Raw genomic sequence first — 21982 nt, forward strand, 5'->3', positions numbered from 1 at the left:
ATTCAAGCAACCCAGCAGGGGTTTTTTGAATATCAGAATTGTGTATCTAAACAGGCGGCAATGGAATGTTTTTTTTGCTTTCTGGGGAGCAAAAGACATACCTCATTCTTCAATATTCATCCAGTTACAGTAATCCCTCATTTACCGTGGTTGATTGGTTCCAGACTCGACAGTGATAAGTGAATTTTCCGCAAAGTGGTAGTTAGAGCACAGAAAACCTGTTTATGACCTTCTAAATACGCTTTTGAACATATTAGAGCCCTCTAGACATGAAATAACACCCCTATAGTCACCTTTACACTCCTGTTCCCCAATATAGTAGACATAATAAGAGAAAATAAGACATAAATAAGACTCACATGTTTGCATTGGAAGAGTTCCTTGTTTTTTGTACTTTTTGCGGTGGCTATTGTGTCATCAGTGTAACATTACTGACACCTAGTGACCAGTGTGGAATACTACATATCATCACAACGTCTTTGAATACGTCTTCCGAATGCCGTACATTCGTATTGTATAGGGTTGGGCGATCATTTTTATGGACGGGTATAAATTCTTCCAATGATAGAAAATGACTTATACGGGCATAGATGATAAACGTGATGACACACACACACTGTACTGACACATTGGCGCCTCAGACGTGCCGCAGCATGTCGGGCCCTATGATTTCCGCGTGAATGGAATCGCGGAGTTGGCCGATAAAAATGGAATTTACTGTTGTCGTGGCGGAATCTCATTACAAACACTAACCAATCCTCCTGGTGAACTGAACATGTTGAAATGGCTGCTAAGGTTTTTTGTGTGTTCGGGGGGCAAACAGGAGAAGTTACGACAGGCCATTAATGTCTCAGGCAGGAGAAGAAAGGAGCACTTGATTTGCTCACCCGCACAGTACGTGTTATTTCACCTCATTGTCTGAGCTATTTCATAATCTGATTGATTGGTATGACATCATAATTCCCTTATATTATATCTTTATTGCGCACCCATAATTGATTTTCAAAGGTATAAACTTACATAGACAGTCTTTTCATGTTCAGTGTAAGCATGCTAACAGTTAGCGTGTAAACATTGCTAGTTTGCTAATGTTAGCATGTTAGCATTTAAGCCATTTCTATATGTATAAACTTACATAGAGACTAAGTGCTATTATGCTAGGTGTTAGCATGCTAAAAGCCAGCATGTTAGCATTGTTAGCATGCTAAAATTAGTATATTCAATTTTTTTGCTATTTTCAAAAATGCAAACTTACATAGACAGTGGTTTCATGTTATGTGTAAGTATGCTACCAGTTTGCATGTGAGCATTGCTAGTACGTTAACATTAGCATGTTATCATTTTAGCTAATATCCAGTTCTACACTGTTTGCTGATTAGCATTAGCACGTAACCCCTTGTATTCCACTTACACTGATCTTTATTTTTCTTCCCTTTTCCCAGATATCAACGAGTGTGAGGTGGAGCCAAACCTCTGCCAGTTTGGCACCTGCACTAACACCCCCGGCAGCTTCCAGTGCACCTGCCAGCCGGGCTTCGTGCTCTCCGACAACAAACGGCGCTGCTACGGTGAGACGAGGGCGTCTGCGGGGGGGTTGTTGTCACCATTCGTTACATTTATTTTATTTGATTTGATTTTTTACCGTCTCTTGTCTCCGTCAGACACCCGGGAGAGTTTCTGTTTCACCAAATTCGAGGCAGGGAAGTGTTCCGTGCCAAAAGCGTTCAACACCACCAAGGCCAAATGCTGCTGCAGCAAGATGCCTGGGGAGGGCTGGGGGCTGCCTTGCGAGCTGTGCCCCCGAGAGACCGAAGGTGTGTAACACACACACACACACACACACACACACACACACACACACACACAGATATACGTGGTGGAAAATCCTCCAAAAATCAAGCACTGTGCTGTGATGATAAGGAGCATCATCTCCTGCATGCACATCTCCAACAACTGAACTTTTTTGCACCGTTTGCGTAACAAGGAACTGAACGACAAGCTCAGTTTGACTTCACACACGTGACATTTAGAAAACAATGCAACCTTTTCCTTGTGTTTTCCAGCTGCTTTTAACACCCTGTGTCCCTACGGCCACGGAGCACTTCCCGGACCGGGCAACGCTCGTGAAGGTGAGTGCATGGGAGTTTTCAAATCAAATTCTATTTATTATTTATTCATTTATCTTTTAAGACGATTAAAATAGTGGAGATAAAGCAATTTATTTGGTTGTCAGGTAATAAAAATATTTTTTTTCTAAAAAAAAATCAAATTTGATGTATTTATTTATTTTATAAAATTAAAAATAAATAAAAAGATAAATAATAAAAAATAACATTCTGAATTTTATCAATTGTATTTTATTCGTTATATAGATATATTTTTTTGAACAAAAAATTCTGGGAAAAAAATGTACTTGGTTGTCATTTTTGAGAAATTTTATTACATGACAACCAATTCAATCTGGGGTTTTTTTTTCCCAGAATTTTATTTTTTGCTGTAAAAACATATTTATGAATATAATATATATAAATATAATATAAATATAATATAATACATATATATAAATATAACATTTTGAGAAATTTTATTACATGACAACTAAGTACATTTTTTTTCCCAGAATTTTTTGTTCAAAAAAATATATCTATATAACGAATAAAATAAAATTTATAAAATTAAGAATGTTATTTTTTATTATAAATGGTTTTTTTAAATCTAATTTTATGTATTTATTTAAGTTTTTATTTGTCTCATAACAAGAAATAAAATTCCGAAAAAAAACATTGAATTGGTTGTCCTATAATAAAAATAGTCAAAATGTTCTGTTGTTGTTTTATTTATTTAATGTTTTATTTATTATATATCTATTTATTGTATACAAAAGTATACAATTCTGGAAATTTAATTTATTGACAATTTAATTGATTGTCATGTAATAAAACTTGTCAAAATGTTTGGTGAATAGGATTTTAAAAATCTAATGTTATTGATTATATATTTATTTATCTTAGAAGAAAAATTAAATTCTAAAAAAAAAGCATTTAATTGGTTGTCATGCGATACTATTGATGTTATTAATTTTATTTTATTCATTATATAAATACATTTTTTTTTTTAGAAAAAACAATTCTGGGAAAAAAAACTTTAATTGGTTGTGGTGTAATAAAATTCTCAAAAATGTTGGGTTCATTGGATTTTTTAAAATCAAATTGTATGTATGTATTTATTTGTCTTATAACAAAAATAAAATATGTATGTATGTATTTGTCTTATAACAAAATAAGACAAATATTCAATAATAATAAGACAAGTATTCATTTGTCTTATAACAAAAATAAAATATGTATGTATTCATTTGTCTTATAACAAAAATAAAATATGTATGTATTAATTTGCCTTATAACAAAAATAAGACAAATATTCAATAATAATAAGACAAGTATTCATTTGTCTTATAACAAAAATAAAATATGTATGTATTAATTTGTCTTATAACAAAAATAAAATATGTATGTATTTATTTGTCTTATAACAAAAATAAGACAAATATTCAATAATAATAAGACAAGTATTCATTTGTCTTATAACAAAAATAAAATATGTATGTATTCATTTGTCTTATAACAAAAATAAAGTATGTATGTATTTATTTGTCTTATAACAAAAATAAGACAAATATTCAATAATAATAAGACAAGTATTCATTTGTCTTATAACAAAAATAAAATATGTATGTATTCATTTGTCTTATAACAAAAATAAAATATGTATGTATGTATTTGTCTTATAACAAAAATAAGACAAATATTCAATAATAATAAGACAAGTATTCATTTGTCTTATAACAAAAATAAAATATGTATGTATTCATTTGTCTTATAACAAAAATAAAATATGTATGTATTTATTTGTCTTATAACAAAAATAAGACAAATATTCAATAATAATAAGACAAGTATTCATTTGTCTTATAACAAAAATAAAATATGTATGTATTCATTTGTTTTATAACAAAAATAAAATATGTATGTATTTATTTGTCTTATAACAAAAATAAGACAAATATTCAATAATAATAAGACAAGTATTCATTTGTCTTATAACAAAAATAAAATATGTATGTATTCATTTGTCTTATCACAAAAATAAAACATGTATGTATTCATTTGTCTTATAACAAAAATAAAATATGTATGTATTTATTTGTCTTATAACAAAAATAAGACAAATATTCAATAATAATAAGACAAGTATTCATTTGTCTTATAACAAAAATAAAATATGTATGTATTCATTTGTCTTATAACAAAAATAACATTTAGCAAAAAAACATTGAATTGGTTGTCATATCACAAAAATCCTCAAAATGTTCAGTTGATTCCATTTTTTAATAAGTTTTATTTATCATATATTTATTTATTGTCTTAAAAATGATGCAATTCTGGGGAAAAAAAAAAAACTACAATTTAATTGGTTGTCATGTAATAGAGTTTCTCAAAATGTAACAAAATGTTGTTCCGTCCCTTCTACAACTCTGGCAATAAAACTTCAAAATAAAGGTCTGAACTCTAAAAACATCCCGTTTCCTTGTCGTCCAGATATGAACGAGTGTCTGGATAACCCTGGCATCTGCCAGAATGGGATCTGCATCAACACTGACGGCTCCTTCCGCTGCGAATGCCCCTTCGGGTACAACTTGGACTACACGGGAGTTAACTGTATTGGTAAGATATTTGTTTCATCGTTATCTTCGAAGGGTGTCACAAGATCGCGATATTAAAACGTGACAAGATTTCTTGTTCAGAAAAGGCCTGGGATGTTAATAAATGCATTACTCACACAACAAACGAAAATGATTTGATCATTTTGCCGGCCTCAATATATTGCCATGTGCATGCATGTCTGGCAGGAAGAGAGTTCACTCTGTGCATTGGTTTCAGCACCTTGGAATTTCATAATAGTACTACTATAAGTTATGAACAAATAAAAATACATTAAAATAAAAAACTGTATAATAAATATTAAATAATAATTTTATAAATGTAAAGTATTGCAAATATTTTTGAAGCCTATTATTTATAGCTGATAATACTTTTACGGTATATTAAATTATGAGCAGTGTAATTAATAAATAACACATGAAATACAAATAGATAAAAAACTACACAAAACTAAATATGATTTAAGCATGTCATATATTTGATTGATATTATTTACAGATGATAATAGTAATAATCATTTTCTATAAATTATTAACAGTATAATTAACAAATAATACATGAAACACAAATACATACAAGTAAAAAAAAACTATGTAAAATAATAATAATACTTGTATAAAAATTGTTAACATATATGCATGACGATACGAATATATACAGTAAAAAATAGGGAATTATTTAAAAAAAATGAATATCAAATAAGCATATGTATTTTTAGTCAAAGAAGAATACATGTAAGAATATTGGAAGCATATTATTTGTATTATGAATTTTTAGAAATATTATTTGCAGTATTTGGCAAAAAACTGCCACAGTGGGAAAGGAAATGTCTGCTGACAAGTTGAAAAGCATGCAAAACAACACAAATAAGGAAGTATTTGCATTATTGTCATTATCATTCTTATTATTCTCAATAGGAAATGCAATATGTCAACCCAAGACAATTATTAAATTGCACCTTTTTAACCTTTTTGACCTCATGACTACAACTGCGAATTGTTAGTGAATACTGCATATTTTTTCCCAATTATATGTAAATGAATCACTATGCTGCCGTATTGTAATATGTGATGAGATTTCATTACGTAGTATTGCTCTGTTATTCATGATTTTCGGTTGGGGTCCCACTGAGCAACCAAATATGTTTAAATTGCATACGAAGTTCACATGTTCAATCATTTCCACTCTTGTGTCCTCCAGACACTGACGAGTGCTCTATCGGAAACCCGTGTGGAAACGGAACCTGCACCAACGTGGTTGGAGGCTTTGAGTGTTCGTGCCAGGAAGGCTTTGAACCCGGACCCATGATGACCTGCGAAGGTCGTCCACGCGCGCATCGACTGCACGGCACTTTTCCTTATGAATGAAATCACACCGCACGTTCTTCTTTCCTGACTGCAGACATCAACGAGTGCTCAAAGAACCCGCTGCTGTGCGCCTTCCGCTGCGTCAACACCTTCGGCTCCTACGAGTGCATGTGCCCCGCTGGCTACGTGCTGCGAGACGACCAGCGCATGTGTCGAGGTGATGACACTGGGAAGGAAATAAAGCGTATTAAAGGCACTTTTACCGACTATTGAACTTTATTATCCCCCACTTAGACCAGGATGAGTGTTCCGAGGGTCTGGATGACTGTGACTCCAAGGGGATGACGTGTAAGAACCTGATCGGGACTTTCATGTGCATTTGCCCCCCGGGCATGCAGCGCCGTCCCGATGGAGAGGGATGTATGGGTATGTGTTTTCATTCAGATCTTTCATTGATCTTATCTGTTGTATTATACTTTTTTTACTTATACTAGTAGTTATACTGCTGTATTATAATATGTGTTTATGCTCCTAATATTGTCAAATTATATGAACATGTTTTGTAATATTAACAACTTTATTCTCATGAAATTGTACTTCTTTCCTGGAAAGGAATAGAGCTGGGCGAGTCATGAACAAGTCTTTCAAAACTCGCTTTTTTTTTTTTTTTTACTGAAATGGGAGTCATGGGTACTCATCTCCATTAACTCGTTCACTTACTCACCCCAGCTACTGCTAGCTAGCTAAATTAAAAAAGGAAACTAGTTAAGCTGCATCGCAGACTCGGCAAAACGAATGATCCACATGCTCAGCACGCGTGTTTCACTGACACACAGGTGCTCAACAAAGAGTCGACTTTCAATGACTCACAGGTTGACAAAACTCAAGTTTCACTGACTCAGAGGTGCTCAACAAAGACTCAACTTTCAATGACTTTGGTCGACGGAGACTCAAGCTTCACTGACACACGGGTGCTCGACAAAGATTTGACTTTCAATGACTCACAGGTTGACAAAACTCAAGTTTCACTGACTCAAAGGTGCTCAACAAAGACTGGACTTTCAATGACTCACAGGTTGACGAAGACTCAAGTTTCACTGACACACGTTTGCTTGGCAAAGACTTGGCCTACAATGACTCAGGTCGACGGAGACTCGAATTTCACTGACACACGGGTGCTCGACAAAGACTCAACTTTCAATGACTCACAGGTTGACGAAGACTCAAGTTTCACTGACACACGGGTGCTCGACAAAGACTCAACTTTCAATGACTCACAGGTTGATGAAGACTCAAGTTTCACTGACACACGGGTGCTCGACAAAGACTCAACTTTCAATGACTCACAGGTTGACGAAGACTCAAGTTTCACTGACACACGGGTGCTCGACAAAAACTCGACTTTCAATGACTCACGGGTTGACAAAGACTCTAGTTTCACTGACTCAAGGGTGCTCAACAAAGACTGGACTTTCAATGACTCACAGGTTGATGGAGAGTCGAGTTTCACTGACGCACGGGTACTCGACAAAGACTTGAGTTTTGGTTTTGGAATGAGTTACATCACAGAAGACGACACCAAAGCTGCCCAGTCAAGTCCTGACTTGTAGAAGCTGTAAAACAAAATGTAAGCACAGCAAAATATAAACACAGCATAAAATTATGTATTGGAATAACATGGACTTATCCATATACACCCGCGATAAAAAAGAAGACATTTATTACGGGATGAATCAAAAAGCCTTTTACGTAGAAATTAGATGATCAATAAAATAGCTTTTAGTATTGTGCTCAACCCCCATTAAAAAAAATGACCCTTTTTGAAGACGCAGCCTTAAATAAGTGCAGAAACTCACCAGCAAGATATTGCTGCATACTGCATGTGATTGATTGCATGTACCTGCCTCGTGCACGTCTCTCTGTGTTCTGGTGTGCAGACCTGAACGAGTGCAGAGCCAAGCCTGGCATTTGCAAGAACGGACGCTGCGTCAACACGGTGGGAAGCTACCGCTGCGACTGCAACGACGGCTTTGAGCCCAGCTCCACCGGAACCGAGTGCATTGGTAAGACACTCCCGTACAACAAGTCATCACTGATGTTGTGGTCAGGCGCTTCCTAACGCGACGTTTAGGGTCACCGCATTTCATGTTGCGATGTTTCGTATTATGACGTTTCATGTTATGATGTTTCGTGTTATGACGTTTCATGTTATGATGTTTCATGTTATGACGTTTCATGTTATGATGTTTCGTGTTATGACGTTTCATGTTATGATGTTTCATGTTATGACGTTTCATGTTATGATGTTTCGTGTTATGACGTTTCATGTTATGATGTTTCGTGTTATGACGTTTCATGTTATGATGTTTCATGTTATGACGTTTCATGTTATGATGTTTCATGTTATGACATTTCATGTTATGATGTTTCGTGTTATGACGTTTCATGTTATGATGTTTCATGTTATGACGTTTCATGTTATGATGTTTCGTGTTATGACGTTTCATGTTATGATGTTTCGTGTTATGATGTTTCGTGTTATGACGTTTCATGTTATGATGTTCCATTGTATGACGTTTCATGTTATGATGTTTCGTGTTATGACGTTTCATGTTATGATGTTTCGTGTTATGACGTTTCGTGTTATGACGTTTCATGTTATGATGTTTCGTGTTATGATGTTTCGTGTTATGACGTTTCATGTTATGATGTTTCGTGTTATGACGTTTCGTGTTATGACGTTTCATGTTATGATGTTTCGTGTTATGATGTTTCGTGTTATGACGTTTCATGTTATGATGTTCCATTGTATGACGTTTCATGTTATGATGTTTCGTGTTATGACGTTTCATGTTATGACGTTTCGTGTTATGACGTTTCATGTTATGATGTTTCGTGTTATGACGTTTCGTGTTATGACGTTTCATGTTATGATGTTTCGTGTTATGACGTTTCATGTTATGATGTTTCGTGTTATGACGTTTCATGTTATGATGTTTCGTGTTATGACGTTTCATGTTATGATGTTTCGTATTATGACGTTTCATGTTATGATGTTTCGTGTTACGACGTTTCATGTCATGATGTTTCGTGTTATGACGTTTCATGTTATGATGTTTCGTGTTACGACGTTTCATGTCATGATGTTTCGTGTTATGACGTTTCATGTTATGATGTTTCGTGTTATGACGTTTCATGTCATGATGTTTCGTATTATGACGTTTCATGTTATGACGTTTTGTGTTATGACATTTCGTGTTTATGACGTTTCATGTTATGATGTTTCGTATCATGGCGTTTCATGCTATGATGTTTTGAGTTATAAAGGTTTATGGTATGACGTTTCAGCATGTTACATTTCATGTTATGATTTTCATTTTATGATGTTTCATGTTATGACATTTCGTGTTGTGACGTTTCATGTTATGATTTCATGTTATGACATTTCGTAGTACGTTTCATGTTTATGACATTTTGTCTCAGGGAGTTTATGATATGACGTTTCATCGTGCTACATTTCGATGTTATGATTTGCGTCTTATGATGTTTCGTGTTATGATGTTTCGTATTATGACGTTTCATGTTATGACGTTTCGTGTTATGACGTTTCATGTTATGATGTTTCGTGTTATGACGTTTCGTGTTATGACGTTTCATGTTATGATGTTTCGTGTTATGACGTTTCATGTTATGATGTTTCGTGTTATGACGTTTCATGTCATGATGTTTCGTATTATGACGTTTCATGTTATGACGTTTTGTGTTATGACATTTCGTGTTTATGACGTTTCATGTTATGATGTTTCGTATCATGGCGTTTCATGCTATGATGTTTTGAGTTATAAAGGTTTATGGTATGACGTTTCAGCATGTTACATTTCATGTTATGATTTTCATTTTATGATGTTTCATGTTATGACATTTCGTGTTGTGACGTTTCATGTTATGATTTCATGTTATGACATTTCGTAGTACGTTTCATGTTTATGACATTTTGTCTCAGGGAGTTTATGATATGACGTTTCATCGTGCTACATTTCGATGTTATGATTTGCGTCTTATGATGTTTCGTGTTATGATGTTTCGTATTATGACGTTTCATGTTATGACGTTTCGTGTTATGACGTTTCATGTTATGATGTTTCGTGTTATGACGTTTCGTGTTATGACGTTTCATGTTATGATGTTTCGTGTTATGACGTTTCATGTTATGATGTTTCGTGTTATGACGTTTCATGTCATGATGTTTCGTATTATGACGTTTCATGTTATGACGTTTTGTGTTATGACATTTCGTGTTTATGACGTTTCATGTTATGATGTTTCGTATCATGGCGTTTCATGCTATGATGTTTTGAGTTATAAAGGTTTATGGTATGACGTTTCAGCATGTTACATTTCATGTTATGATTTTCATTTTATGATGTTTCATGTTATGACATTTCGTGTTGTGACGTTTCATGTTATGATTTCATGTTATGACATTTCGTAGTACGTTTCATGTTTATGACATTTTGTCTCAGGGAGTTTATGATATGACGTTTCATCGTGCTACATTTCGATGTTATGATTTGCGTCTTATGATGTTTCGTGTTATGATGTTTCGTATTATGACGTTTCGTGTTGTGACATTCTGTGTTATGATGTTTCATATTATGGCATTTTGTGTTACAACACACGCCCATAAATGATTAATACTGAACAAAAAGAAAAAGAGAACTCGTTATGTGCCTGCGGTGGAAGAATACGTAGTTGCACGTTGCTACAGGACAACATCACTTTTTGTTAACTTTTGACCTTTAACCTCCATGGTGTTTCCTGAATGTGAGGCAGATATGGCATATAATAAATAATACAAAAACTTAAAAAGTATTACAAATTGTAAACATTCTGCAGTTGGCTGGCGACCATTCCAGGGTGTACCCCGCCTCTCGCCCGAAGTCACCGTACCACTTCGGTGGTAATTTAAGTATAAGTTCAGACTTCAGACAAAAACTGACTTACAACATCGTCGTAGGAGCGAAACTCGTACGTAGACTGAGGACCTCATGCACTGACGTTGATCAGAAATCCACAAATAAACGTTCCTCCTTTCTGCAGACAACCGCAAGGGCTTCTGTTACATGGAGGCCCTGCAGACGATGTGCCAGCAGTCGTCCACCAACAGGAATAGCGTGACCAAGTCCGAGTGCTGCTGCAATACGGGTCGAGGCTGGGGCTCGCAGTGTGAGCTCTGCCCGCTGCCTGGCACCGTCCAGTACAAGAAGATGTGCCCTCTTGGACCCGGGTACACCACTGATGGCAGGGGTGAGTAGAAGCTCTGAGGTTTCAGACATGCTTAATAAGTTACATCAGGAACATCACATAATTCCACGTACACATTTCAACATGTCCGAAAAGGAGTAGGAAGTACAGAGCTTATTTAATCCTACACCAAAAAGAAAATCAAAGATGAAAAAATGCCCCCAAAAAATTATTAAGTAGATTAATAGATAAAAATAAAATGAAATTAAAGCTGCAAACAGCATTGAACGGGCCCACGCACCCCCACGCAACTCAGGGTTCACGTCAGTCGAAAGGCATGCACATTCCATTTCCTGTTGCCACTAGGTGGCGCTGAGACGAATTCAGGAAGTGGCCTATGTATACCTGCAAGGTATCATCTTCATCATGTGGACAAATTATGATGAAGATCTGACCTGGTCTAAAGGATTATTAACGTTTACAGTTCAGCGGCTAATCGCCGTGCCCCGCCCACATCTTATGGGACAGCTTAAAATCCTTCTCAATGTGACATCACCAGTCTGTGTAGTGTTAGGTCATTTGGGTTCTAGTAGACCATTTGGGTTCTGGTCTAGTTTGTTGAAATACAACCTTGGGTTTCACCCAAAATTGATGTTGGAAGCCAAAATGGCCGACTTCCTGTTAGTTTTGGAACATGGCTTCTTGAGACTTTTTTGTGCTTCCTGTCACGATTGACATCACCGCCAAAATTTTGTGATGTTCTGCAAAACTGGTGGCAGCGGCGAATTTTTTCAAAGTTTAAAGCAGCGTTAGGGTTTGTGTTAAATATCACATTCTTTGCAAAACCTTGCAAAACATTTCATGTTACGACCTTTCATTTTATGACCTTTCATGTCGTATTTTGTATTATGACATTTGGTGTTGTGATGTTTCATCTCGTTAAGTTTCACGTTATGTTTCATGACATTTCATGTTACGACGTTTCTTGGCATGATGTTTCACCATGTCACGTTTCATTTTATGACGTTTCAAGTTATGACGTTTCATGGTATGATGTTTCATCATGTCACGTTTCATGTTATGACGTTTCAAGTTATGACGTTTCATGGCATGATGTTTCATCATGTCACGTTTCATGTTATGACGTTTCAAGTTATGACGTTTCATGGCATGATGTTTCATCATGTCACGTTTCATGTTATGACATTTCAAGTTATGACTTTTTATGGTATGATGTTTCATTATGTTACGTTTCATGTTATGACGTTTCATCTTATGACATTTCACGTTTAAGACGTTTCATGGCATGATGTTTCATCATGTTACGTTTCATGTTATGACGTTTCAATTAATGACGTTTCATGGCATGATGTTTCATCATGTTACGTTTCATGTTATGACATTTCATCTTATGACATCTTGTGTTAAGATGTTTCATGGTGTGATGTTTCATCATGTTACGTTTCATGTTATGACGTTTCATGTTATGACGTTTCAAGTTATGACGTTTCATGATATGATGTTTCATCATGCTACGTTTCATGTTAAGATGTTTCATTTTATCATGTTTCATGTCATGATATTTTGTATTATGATATTTTGTGTTGTGACATTTCATCTCGTTAAGTTTCACGTTATGTTTCATGACATTTCATGTTAAGACGTTTCATGGCATGTTTCATCTTGTCACGTTTCATGTTATGACATTTCAAGTTATGACGTTTTATGGCATGATGTTTCATCATGTCACGTTTCATGTTATGACGCTTCAAGTTATGACGTTTCATGGTATGATGTTTCATCATGTTACGTTTCATGTTATGACGTTTCATCTTATGACATCTTGTGTTAAGATGTTTCATGGTGTGATGTTTCATCATGTCACGTTTCATGTTATGACGTTTCAAGTTATGATGTTTCATGGTATGATATTTCATCATGCTACGTTTCATGTTAAGATGTTTCATTTTATGACGTTTCATGTCATGTTTTGTATTATGACATTTTATGTTGTGACATTTCATCTCGTTAAGTTTCACGTTATGTTTCATGACATTTCATGTTAAGACGTTTCATGGCATGATGTTTCATCATGTCACGTTTCATGTTATGACGTTTCAAGTTATGACGTTTCATCATGTTACGTTTCATGTTATGACGTTTCATCTTATGACATTTGGTGTTATGACGTTTAACTTAATGACATTTCACATTCTGGTGTTTTACAGTCTATTATGACTTTTCATGTTAATCCGTTTTATGGTATGACGTTTCATCATGTTACGTTTCGTGTTATGACATTTCGGCTTGGACCCGATACACCACCGATAGCAGCAGTAGTCAGAAGCTTGGAGGTTTCAGACATGCTTAATAAGTTACATTCAGGAACATCACACAATTACACGTACACAATTCAACATGTCTAAAAAGGTGTAGGAAGTACAGAACTTATTTAATCCAACGGCTTCTTTTTCAAACCTTGCAAATTTTGTTGAGTTTTCACTCATGTTAAGGCCCTTAAAAATGCAAGAAAAGCCGCAGAGTACATATAATAAAAAATAATAATAAACGAGAGGGCCTTCGCTCGTCGGTGCTCGGGCCCTAATAAGTTACTAAGTGAAGAGATTAAATATGAATGTATAAATAAATACTGAAATACAGCAATCTTGAGCAATTCATCCATGCTGTACAGTTTATGATATGAAACTACAATTAACAGAACTACTGCCAATAATTTAAAAAAAACTGCAAAATGTCCAGCTAAAGATGGTTGACAACAGCCATGTTACTTCATGCAAGGAGTCACTATGCTTTTGTGTGGTGAATGTCGTGTCTTTTTCCATGCAGATATCAACGAATGTCAGGTGATTCCAGACCTGTGTCGTAACGGTCAGTGCATCAACACCATCGGATCCTTCCGCTGCCACTGCAACATCGGATACAAGACAGACTTCACCGCTACCTCGTGTATTGGTAAGGATGGCTAACCGGGCTGCTTTGAGTCTTCAGCAGCATGTTTAGTTCAGCTTTTCAGCATTGCAGCGGTGCTGTCGCTTTTGCAAGAAGCAGCCAGCATTCAGTTCCTCGTCCATGTTAACATGTTTGCAGACATGGACGAGTGTGCCCTGTCGCCCAAGCCGTGTAACTTCCTGTGTAAGAACACGGAGGGAAGCTACCTCTGCTCCTGTCCTCGAGGGTACAGCCTGCAGCCTGATGGGAAGACCTGCAAAGGTACCAACACCTTTATCTTTCTTTTTATGTCTGTGTTAATATTGATCATACATGACATCACTTCCTGGTCGCATCTACTGTACATAACAACGCCAACGATGTTCCAATCCTGTTTTGGTGATATTCTTTCATAAAAATATGAAATATTTGACATTTCAAAAACACTGTCAAGTCCAATTAGAACTGACGTCTGACACATGTATGCATTGCATTGTTATTATGATTGTCATTTTCATTAATAATATTTATTTTATTTTATTATTAAAGAAATAGAGGAATTAACAAATACTAGGTGTAATGTTCCAATTCTATATATATTTTTATATATAGTTCGTAAATACACAGGACCTGATGGAAAATGTCCTTTGTGCCAATAGATGGTAATCACGTGAGGCGTGGAGGTTGAGAGTGGCGTGGGAACTTTATCTCAGCCATGGGAAGGATGTACATTTTGGGACACATCGTCAGTAGTGTACCTTCGAATCAGTGGGTGTTTCGGCCTTTCAACACCAGACACCCTCATCAAAGGCAGCCAACTACAGTGTCCCACGCCCAATCATGGTAGGTGTCTGGAGGTGTCACTGGTAGGCCCGTGACACCTCCAGAGAGCTCATCGGCCACACCTGGCATCCCAGGTGTGTGCCCCCCTCCACTATGAGCCCAGCAAGTGCTTGATTCATAGCCACTGGCTGCTTCTTTCGGCCTGTCCATGAATGCCAAGGTCTTTCATAAGCCTGATGGTAGAAGAAGCCACAAAACCTCTGCATCCTACTTCAGCTGGCTTGGCCTTTCATCCTCGTTCCTGTGCATCTGCTGCCAGATCTGTTAGCACACTTTCTTTCATTCTTAGGCCTCTTCGGTGGAATCCTCCTATGGGAGGACCATGAGCTCTATGATGTAGACCACCTTTAGTGAAGGGGACCATAACACCAAGTCTGGCTGAGGGTGGTGGTTGCAATCTCTGGGGGAAAGACTAGTTGCTTGCCAATATCAACTAGTATCTTCCAATCCCGGGCCATGGCTAGCGGTCCAGTTTCTGGTTTGGTAGCTGGGGGGTTAGGCTGTTTCTGTCCCTCTCCAACGAATGTTGGCACGGAGATGGACTTGCAGGGCAAGGAGTTTATGGTGTCCCTCTTGCTCTCAAAGGCTGCTGCCAGACTCTTGAGGACCTGATTGTGCCTCCAGGTGTATCGGCCTTGTGTGAGGTTGGTCCTACAACTGGTCAAGATGTGTTTGAGAGTCGCTGAATGTGGGCATAGGGCGACGGTTGGGTCCTCGCCATACTACTGGTGAAGGTCGTCTGGGGATGGGAGCACATCACATGTAGCTCTTATAATGAATCTTCCATTCCCCAGAGCTGCCTGCAGGTGAGCTTTTTCTTCTCCATGCCTTCCCACCTCATCCATTGTCCCTGCTTGGCAATAGAGGCAGCCTTTGCGCTTCTTTCAGCCTCCTCCTAACAGCACACTTCCTCTACCACCATTTTCCTCCTTTGTGAGGCTGAAGCTTTGTGCCAAGTTGGTTCATTCACTGCAACGCCAAATCCTCCTCTTCCCAGCTGGATATGTTCCACAGTGTCGTTGTGCTTCAGGGCTGACGTAGCGTGCTGCACTGCGTCGGATGGTGTCCATTTCCTTCCCGGTGACAGAGGTGGTGCAGCATTTCTGATGGTCTGATTTCTGGAGTCCTTCAATATCAACTGTAGTCTCACTTTAGAGCACTTGTGTTCTTCAGTGAGGCTTGTGATAGGTAGCTCAAGCACTACTTTGCCGTAGATGCTGATGTTGGTCAGACAGCGTGAGACCCCAAGCCACTTCTTCACATACCAAGTTATCTTTTCCACCCTTGTTATTGGGACCTCGTAGATCGTGAGTGGCCACATTACCCTCGGGAGAAGTCCAAATTGTAGGCACCAGAGTTTGAGCTTCCCTGGCAGCATTGTCTTGTTGATGGTGTCCAGACTGGTGGTGATGTCCTGCCTTAGTACCTGCACCTGGTCTTTGTCCCTGAGGCTTGCATTGTACCATTTGCCCAGGCTTTTGATGGGTTGTTCTTTCACCATCTGAATTGGGTCGTCACCAATGCAGAACCTCAAGTTCTTAAGCTCTACCTTGACTATTGAGATGCTTTGTGACTTATTCAGCTTGATTTTCATCTGGGCCCATCTGGTGTTCTCCTGCAGCTTCCCAAGTAGTCGCCTGGTGCATGCTGCAGTAGTGGTTAGTGGTCAGCGTGGTCATGTCATCCATGAATGCTCGGATAGGGTTTTTTTTGTTTGCTCACCTCCCACCAACCACCCATCTAGAGGCCCTGATGATGATTTCCATGGCCATTGGCATGCCAGTGGTGAGACTGTGCAGCCTGCCATGATGCCTACTTCTAGACGCTGCCATGATGTGGTGTAGTTGGCTGTTGTAAAGCACAATTCTTCTTCAAAGTAGGCTTTCACTAGAGCAGTGATGGATAATGGAACGTGGAGGAAGTTGAAGGATTCCCAGAGGAGGTAGTGGGGAACTGATCCAAAGACATTAGCCAAGTCGAGGAAGGTTACATGGAGGTCTCTTTTGTCCTTCTTAGCAGTTTGGATCTGGTGCCAGATCATACTGGTATGCTCCAAGCAACCAGACAACTAGTAATCATGATTATTATGACCTTATTTGTTTTTTTTTCCCTATTTACCTCCGCCAAGCGCGGCTCAAAGCCAAGCACAGCACGGAGGATATATTTTTGCTGGCGTTTATCTGTTTGTTTCTTTTCGGCCTTCCATTTAGCCTTCCCAGTAGATTGTGCTGTCATGCTAGGTGTTAGTATGTTAGCATGGCTAGCATGCTAATGTTAGCATACTATCATTTTTACCAATTTTCATGGGTAGACACTTACAGGTATATAAACACTGAGCTCTATCATGCTAGGTGTTAGCATGTTAGCAATGCTAGCATGTTAACATTACCATAGTAGTATTTTTAGCCATTTTCATAGGTAGACACTTATGTAAAGACTTAGAGCTATTATGGTAGGTGTTAACATGCTAGCATGCTAAGATTAGCATAGTAGAATTTCTAGCTGTTTTTGTAGGTAGTAGATGCATATATATACATTTAGCACTATTATGGTAGGTTTTAGCATGCTAATGTTAGCATGTTAAGATCGCTAGCATGCTAACATTAGCATAGTAGCATTTTTAGCCATTTTTACAGATAGACTATTATATAAACACTTAGCACTAACGTTGGCATGCATGGCGCTCTCTGAGTGCTTTTCAAGTTTGGTAATATTTCGTATATAATTATGATAATTTTGATCATTATGGCCTTATTCGTCATTCTCATGAAATTATCAGTTTTTTTTCCTTCTAATATTGATAATTGTATGATATAATTATGACATTTTTCACCAAACTTATTTTGGTAATTTTTACCTTATTTGCCTAAAATGATACCTTTTTCCCCTTGTAGTATTTGTAACTTATTTCAGCATCATTCTCATCATTGGATGACTTTATTCTTGTAGTATATATTTTTCTTTTGAGTGCGTCCTGAAGTACTGGTTGATATGAGGATTGGCCAATACGTTCATGAAAAATCAATTCCCTGATCAGACTTTTAAACCATTCAGCATCTGTGTGAAGCTTAACGTGTAAGCCGTAGCACGGAAGCCTTGGCGGAGGTCCGTGCTCCGTGTCTGAATGCAGTGTTTTCTTTCTTCTCTGCTGCTAAGATCTGGATGAGTGTTCAACCAAGCAACACAACTGCCAGTTCCTTTGCGTCAACACCATCGGGGGCTTCACCTGCAAGTGTCCTTCTGGATTCACGCAGCATCAAACAGCCTGCATCGGTACGACCAAATCAACCAAACTGACCTCGGGACATTTCAACTGTAAGCAAGTCCTGTCCTTTTCCAGACAACAACGAGTGCACGGCTCAGAGCAGCGTGTGCGGCGCTCAGGCTGCTTGCGTCAACACGCCGGGTAGCTTCAACTGCGAGTGCTCCAAAGGCTTCTCCTTGGACACCACCGGTCTGGAGTGTGAAGGTGAGTAACGTTTAAGCGCGCGGGTCGGTCAGGGACGGCAGGATAACACGGACGCTGTGGTTGTCAGATGTGGATGAGTGCAGCAGTAACCACCGCTGTCAACATGGCTGCCAGAACATGCTGGGAGGTTACCGCTGCGGCTGTCCTCAAGGCTACGTGCAGCACTACCAGTGGAACCAGTGTGTGGGTCAGTCACGTTATTACACGCTTACAATTATGCAAGTTGCACACTGACTACTTTATCCAAGTGTCATTTCTTCGCTGTTGTTCCCATGAAAAGCTAAGCTGGAACCAAAATGTATCCAAGTCATCTGCCAACATGATTTTTACTGGTGCGTTCAGATGAAAACGAGTGCCAGTCAGGCTCCATGTGTGGCTCCGCCTCCTGCTACAACACCCTGGGCAGCTACAAGTGCGTGTGCCCGTCCGGCTTCGACTTTGAGCAGTCTGCCGGCGGCTGCCAGGATGTGAACGAGTGCTCGCAGGGCAGCAACCCCTGCATCTACGGCTGCTCCAACACAGACGGAGGATACCTGTGTGGCTGTCCTGGTGGGTTCTACCGGGCCGGACAGGGGTGAGTGCAAAAACTACGCAGAAATTGAAAGTGGACGTCCCCTAAGTGACCACAATTCTGTTTCAAAGCTATTTTTTAATTAACTCATTCAATACCAAAGACGTATTTATAAGTTTTTATAATCCTGAGCGCCTCATCCCAACAACGTCTTTAGTTGGGAACTGATATTTTCATAAAACTTACCTATGTTCTACTGCTGATTACTAAAGGACGTGAAAGAGGTAGAAACTAACCTTTTCTTTCTGATGAAAGACGGGAGTGTAATGTTTGTTTTGGTAGGTTCCATGTTTATATAACCATACAACACAATATTCTGTGTGCCTTGGAAGATCCGTCAAAATGGTCTAAATTGAATCGCTACTGAAGGGGTTGTCTTTTGAAAACTGTCTGGGATTGAATGAGTTAAAGTAGACACAATTGACTGCACAGGTGATGTAAGTAATACTGTAACGTTCTTAACTGTCGTAAAAGTGTAAGAAGAAGTCGACTGCTGTACCGGAAGACTACATAAAAGTAAAATACTATGCAATTACTCACTAATTAATTCCTCAAGTTTTGCTGAAGGCAGCTGGGCTTCAGGCAAGTGTACAAATAAGTTTAATGTTGTTTTTAAGTTGAAAGCATGAGTCAGGCTGTTATATTGAGTAATGACCACCTACAATTTCCAGTGGTTTGACAAGCTCATCTGGAGTTTTTTCATAGCTCATGATTGGCTCCTGAGCTGTCTGGTCCTCATGGACTTGTGCGCGGCTTCACTGAATCACATTTAAAAAAAATATATATTAATTAATCACTCTGTTTCGTGTTTCAATACAGCCTATCAAAAAAATATGCATACCAGGTTTTTAAGCAAATTCAAACAGATTTTTTTTGCATAAATGGCGCATTTTCAAGCATAAAAATGGCCAAGAGTAAAATTAAAAAAAACATAAGGCATTCAGAAGACACATTCAAAGACCTTATGATGATATGTAGTATTCTACACTGGCCACTAGGTGTCAGTAATGTCGGGGGAGACACACAAGCATCAAACTTGATCGCTGGAACAACAGGGGCTACTGTTGCAGCCAAGCTAAAACTCAAGTCTCAACCCCCGGCATCACTTCCTGTCCGATGCCCCACTCGGCTCCTCTAGCACCGGAACACATGTATAGCAACACACACGAGCATGAGTCTTATCTATGTCTTAGTTTCTGTTGTTATGTCTACTATATTGGGTAATGGGGGTGTAAAGGTGATTATAGGGGTGTTATTTCATGTCCAGAAGGCTCTAATAATGTTAAAAACCGTATTGCCACGGTCGGGTATGGGACCAATTAACCGCGATAAACGAGGAGCTACTGTACTATTACATGGTGTGCATTTTTGACCGTGTTTTGTGTGTGTGTGCGTGTGTAGTCATTGCATATCAGGCTCAGGCTTCCCAGGCCAGTTTGGTGTGGAAGGTGAGGACGACGACAGCCTGTCTCCTGAGGCGTGCTACGAGTGTAAGATCAATGGAGGAAAGAACGGACGACACAAACGCAACGCTAATGAAAACGAGCTGGAGCAGGTAAGTTTGTCAAGATTTTATACCACGCCTTCTTACCGGAGTCCAAATAGTGCACGTTAGGAAAGTGTCTATTTTGACACTCTAGCACGGGGGTGTCCAAACTGTTTCCTCCAAGGGCTGCATTTAAAAATCAAAGATGTGTATTATATAGTCATGGAAACAATTATTATTAGCTTTATTATTAAGCTAATAATAATAATAACAATAATAACAATTATTATTATTAGCTGATATCGAGCAACTTCCATGCTTTTCTTGATAACCAAAACCACTTAAGTTCTTACATGAACAACTTTAGCATTGTACTGCTAAAAAATGTCACTCTTATGAGCTATTTTTGTTGTCATTGTTAAACTTGTACAAAGTTTAGTTGTATCCGACATTGAAATGAACAAGGAACTGAAGAAACGGGGGTGGTCTCATCATTTTTTCCATGCCTGTAATTAAAGAAAAAACCAGCCTGCATCTCAGCTTTGTGTTATTGGTGACAAAGCGTATTATTATTATTATTATTTGGAACTTTTTCTTCTTACATTGCACATTTTTGCCGTTTTTGAAAAATGCTTCACAAATATTTTAGCTTTCTTCTTGTACATTTTTTCTCTAATATTGTGACTTTATTGTCATAATATTTAGACTTTATTAGCATAATATTACTACTTTTTTCCAGCCAATTTTTCCCCCAAATTCCCACTTTATTCTTTGTTTTGTTTGTTTCTCATATACATTTTTTTTCCCTTTTCCTCCCAACTCTATGCTGTTTTTTTTCTCTTAATGTTATGACTTTACCTTCTTGATAGTTCATCTTTATTCTTGTCAAAATAATGCTCTTTTTTTCAAATTTTGCCGTTGTAAATTGTCATATTTTAATTGTATTTTTAGAAAAAAAAGCTGTAAATGGAACCCAGGCCGCATTTTGGACACCGCACAAACCAACAGGAGGTCATAAAACCCATAAACGCGTCCCTCACTCACGGTGCAACCAATTTTGCTGTGTCGCAATAAAAGCAGGGGGGTCCAAAGTTCATAAAATAGAAACAAAATTCAACCAAAAACAAAATATGGCAGAAAAAAGGGGAAAATGCACAATGTAACTTACAAAAAATATCATGTTTTGCCTCTTTTTACAAAGTAAAAAAAAATTGAGATGCACGATACCTTTTTTTCAAACAGATAACGATAATTTTCGGCTTCTCAAGACTGGTATGGTACCGATAACCGAATCTATTTTTTAAGTTTAGATTTAACCGATAACTATATTTTTTATTTCGATTTAACTGTAATTTGTACACACCTGGAGTTAAGAAGGACTCGAACAAATCT

The 21982-nt window shown here is 37.8% G+C and overlaps 1 protein-coding gene across 1 annotated transcript in view; it reads left to right on the forward strand.

The window, feature by feature from the left end:
* Positions 1-21982, forward strand: part of fbn2b (fibrillin 2b) — a 141446-nt gene that overhangs the window by 115100 nt on the left and 4364 nt on the right. Inside the window, exons 49-64 of the mRNA XM_054789607.1 lie at positions 1443-1568; positions 1662-1814; positions 2064-2129; positions 4599-4724; positions 5922-6041; positions 6123-6245; positions 6323-6454; positions 7966-8091; positions 11129-11335; positions 14120-14245; positions 14381-14503; positions 18221-18337; positions 18405-18533; positions 18601-18720; positions 18876-19107; positions 20506-20659. Coding sequence (XP_054645582.1) covers positions 1443-1568; positions 1662-1814; positions 2064-2129; positions 4599-4724; positions 5922-6041; positions 6123-6245; positions 6323-6454; positions 7966-8091; positions 11129-11335; positions 14120-14245; positions 14381-14503; positions 18221-18337; positions 18405-18533; positions 18601-18720; positions 18876-19107; positions 20506-20659 — 2180 coding nt within the window. The remainder of the gene's footprint in view (positions 1-1442; positions 1569-1661; positions 1815-2063; positions 2130-4598; positions 4725-5921; positions 6042-6122; positions 6246-6322; positions 6455-7965; positions 8092-11128; positions 11336-14119; positions 14246-14380; positions 14504-18220; positions 18338-18404; positions 18534-18600; positions 18721-18875; positions 19108-20505; positions 20660-21982) is intronic.

Source organism: Dunckerocampus dactyliophorus, chromosome 10 (genome assembly GCF_027744805.1).
Source record: "Dunckerocampus dactyliophorus isolate RoL2022-P2 chromosome 10, RoL_Ddac_1.1, whole genome shotgun sequence".
Taxonomy (NCBI): Eukaryota; Metazoa; Chordata; class Actinopteri; order Syngnathiformes; family Syngnathidae; genus Dunckerocampus; species Dunckerocampus dactyliophorus.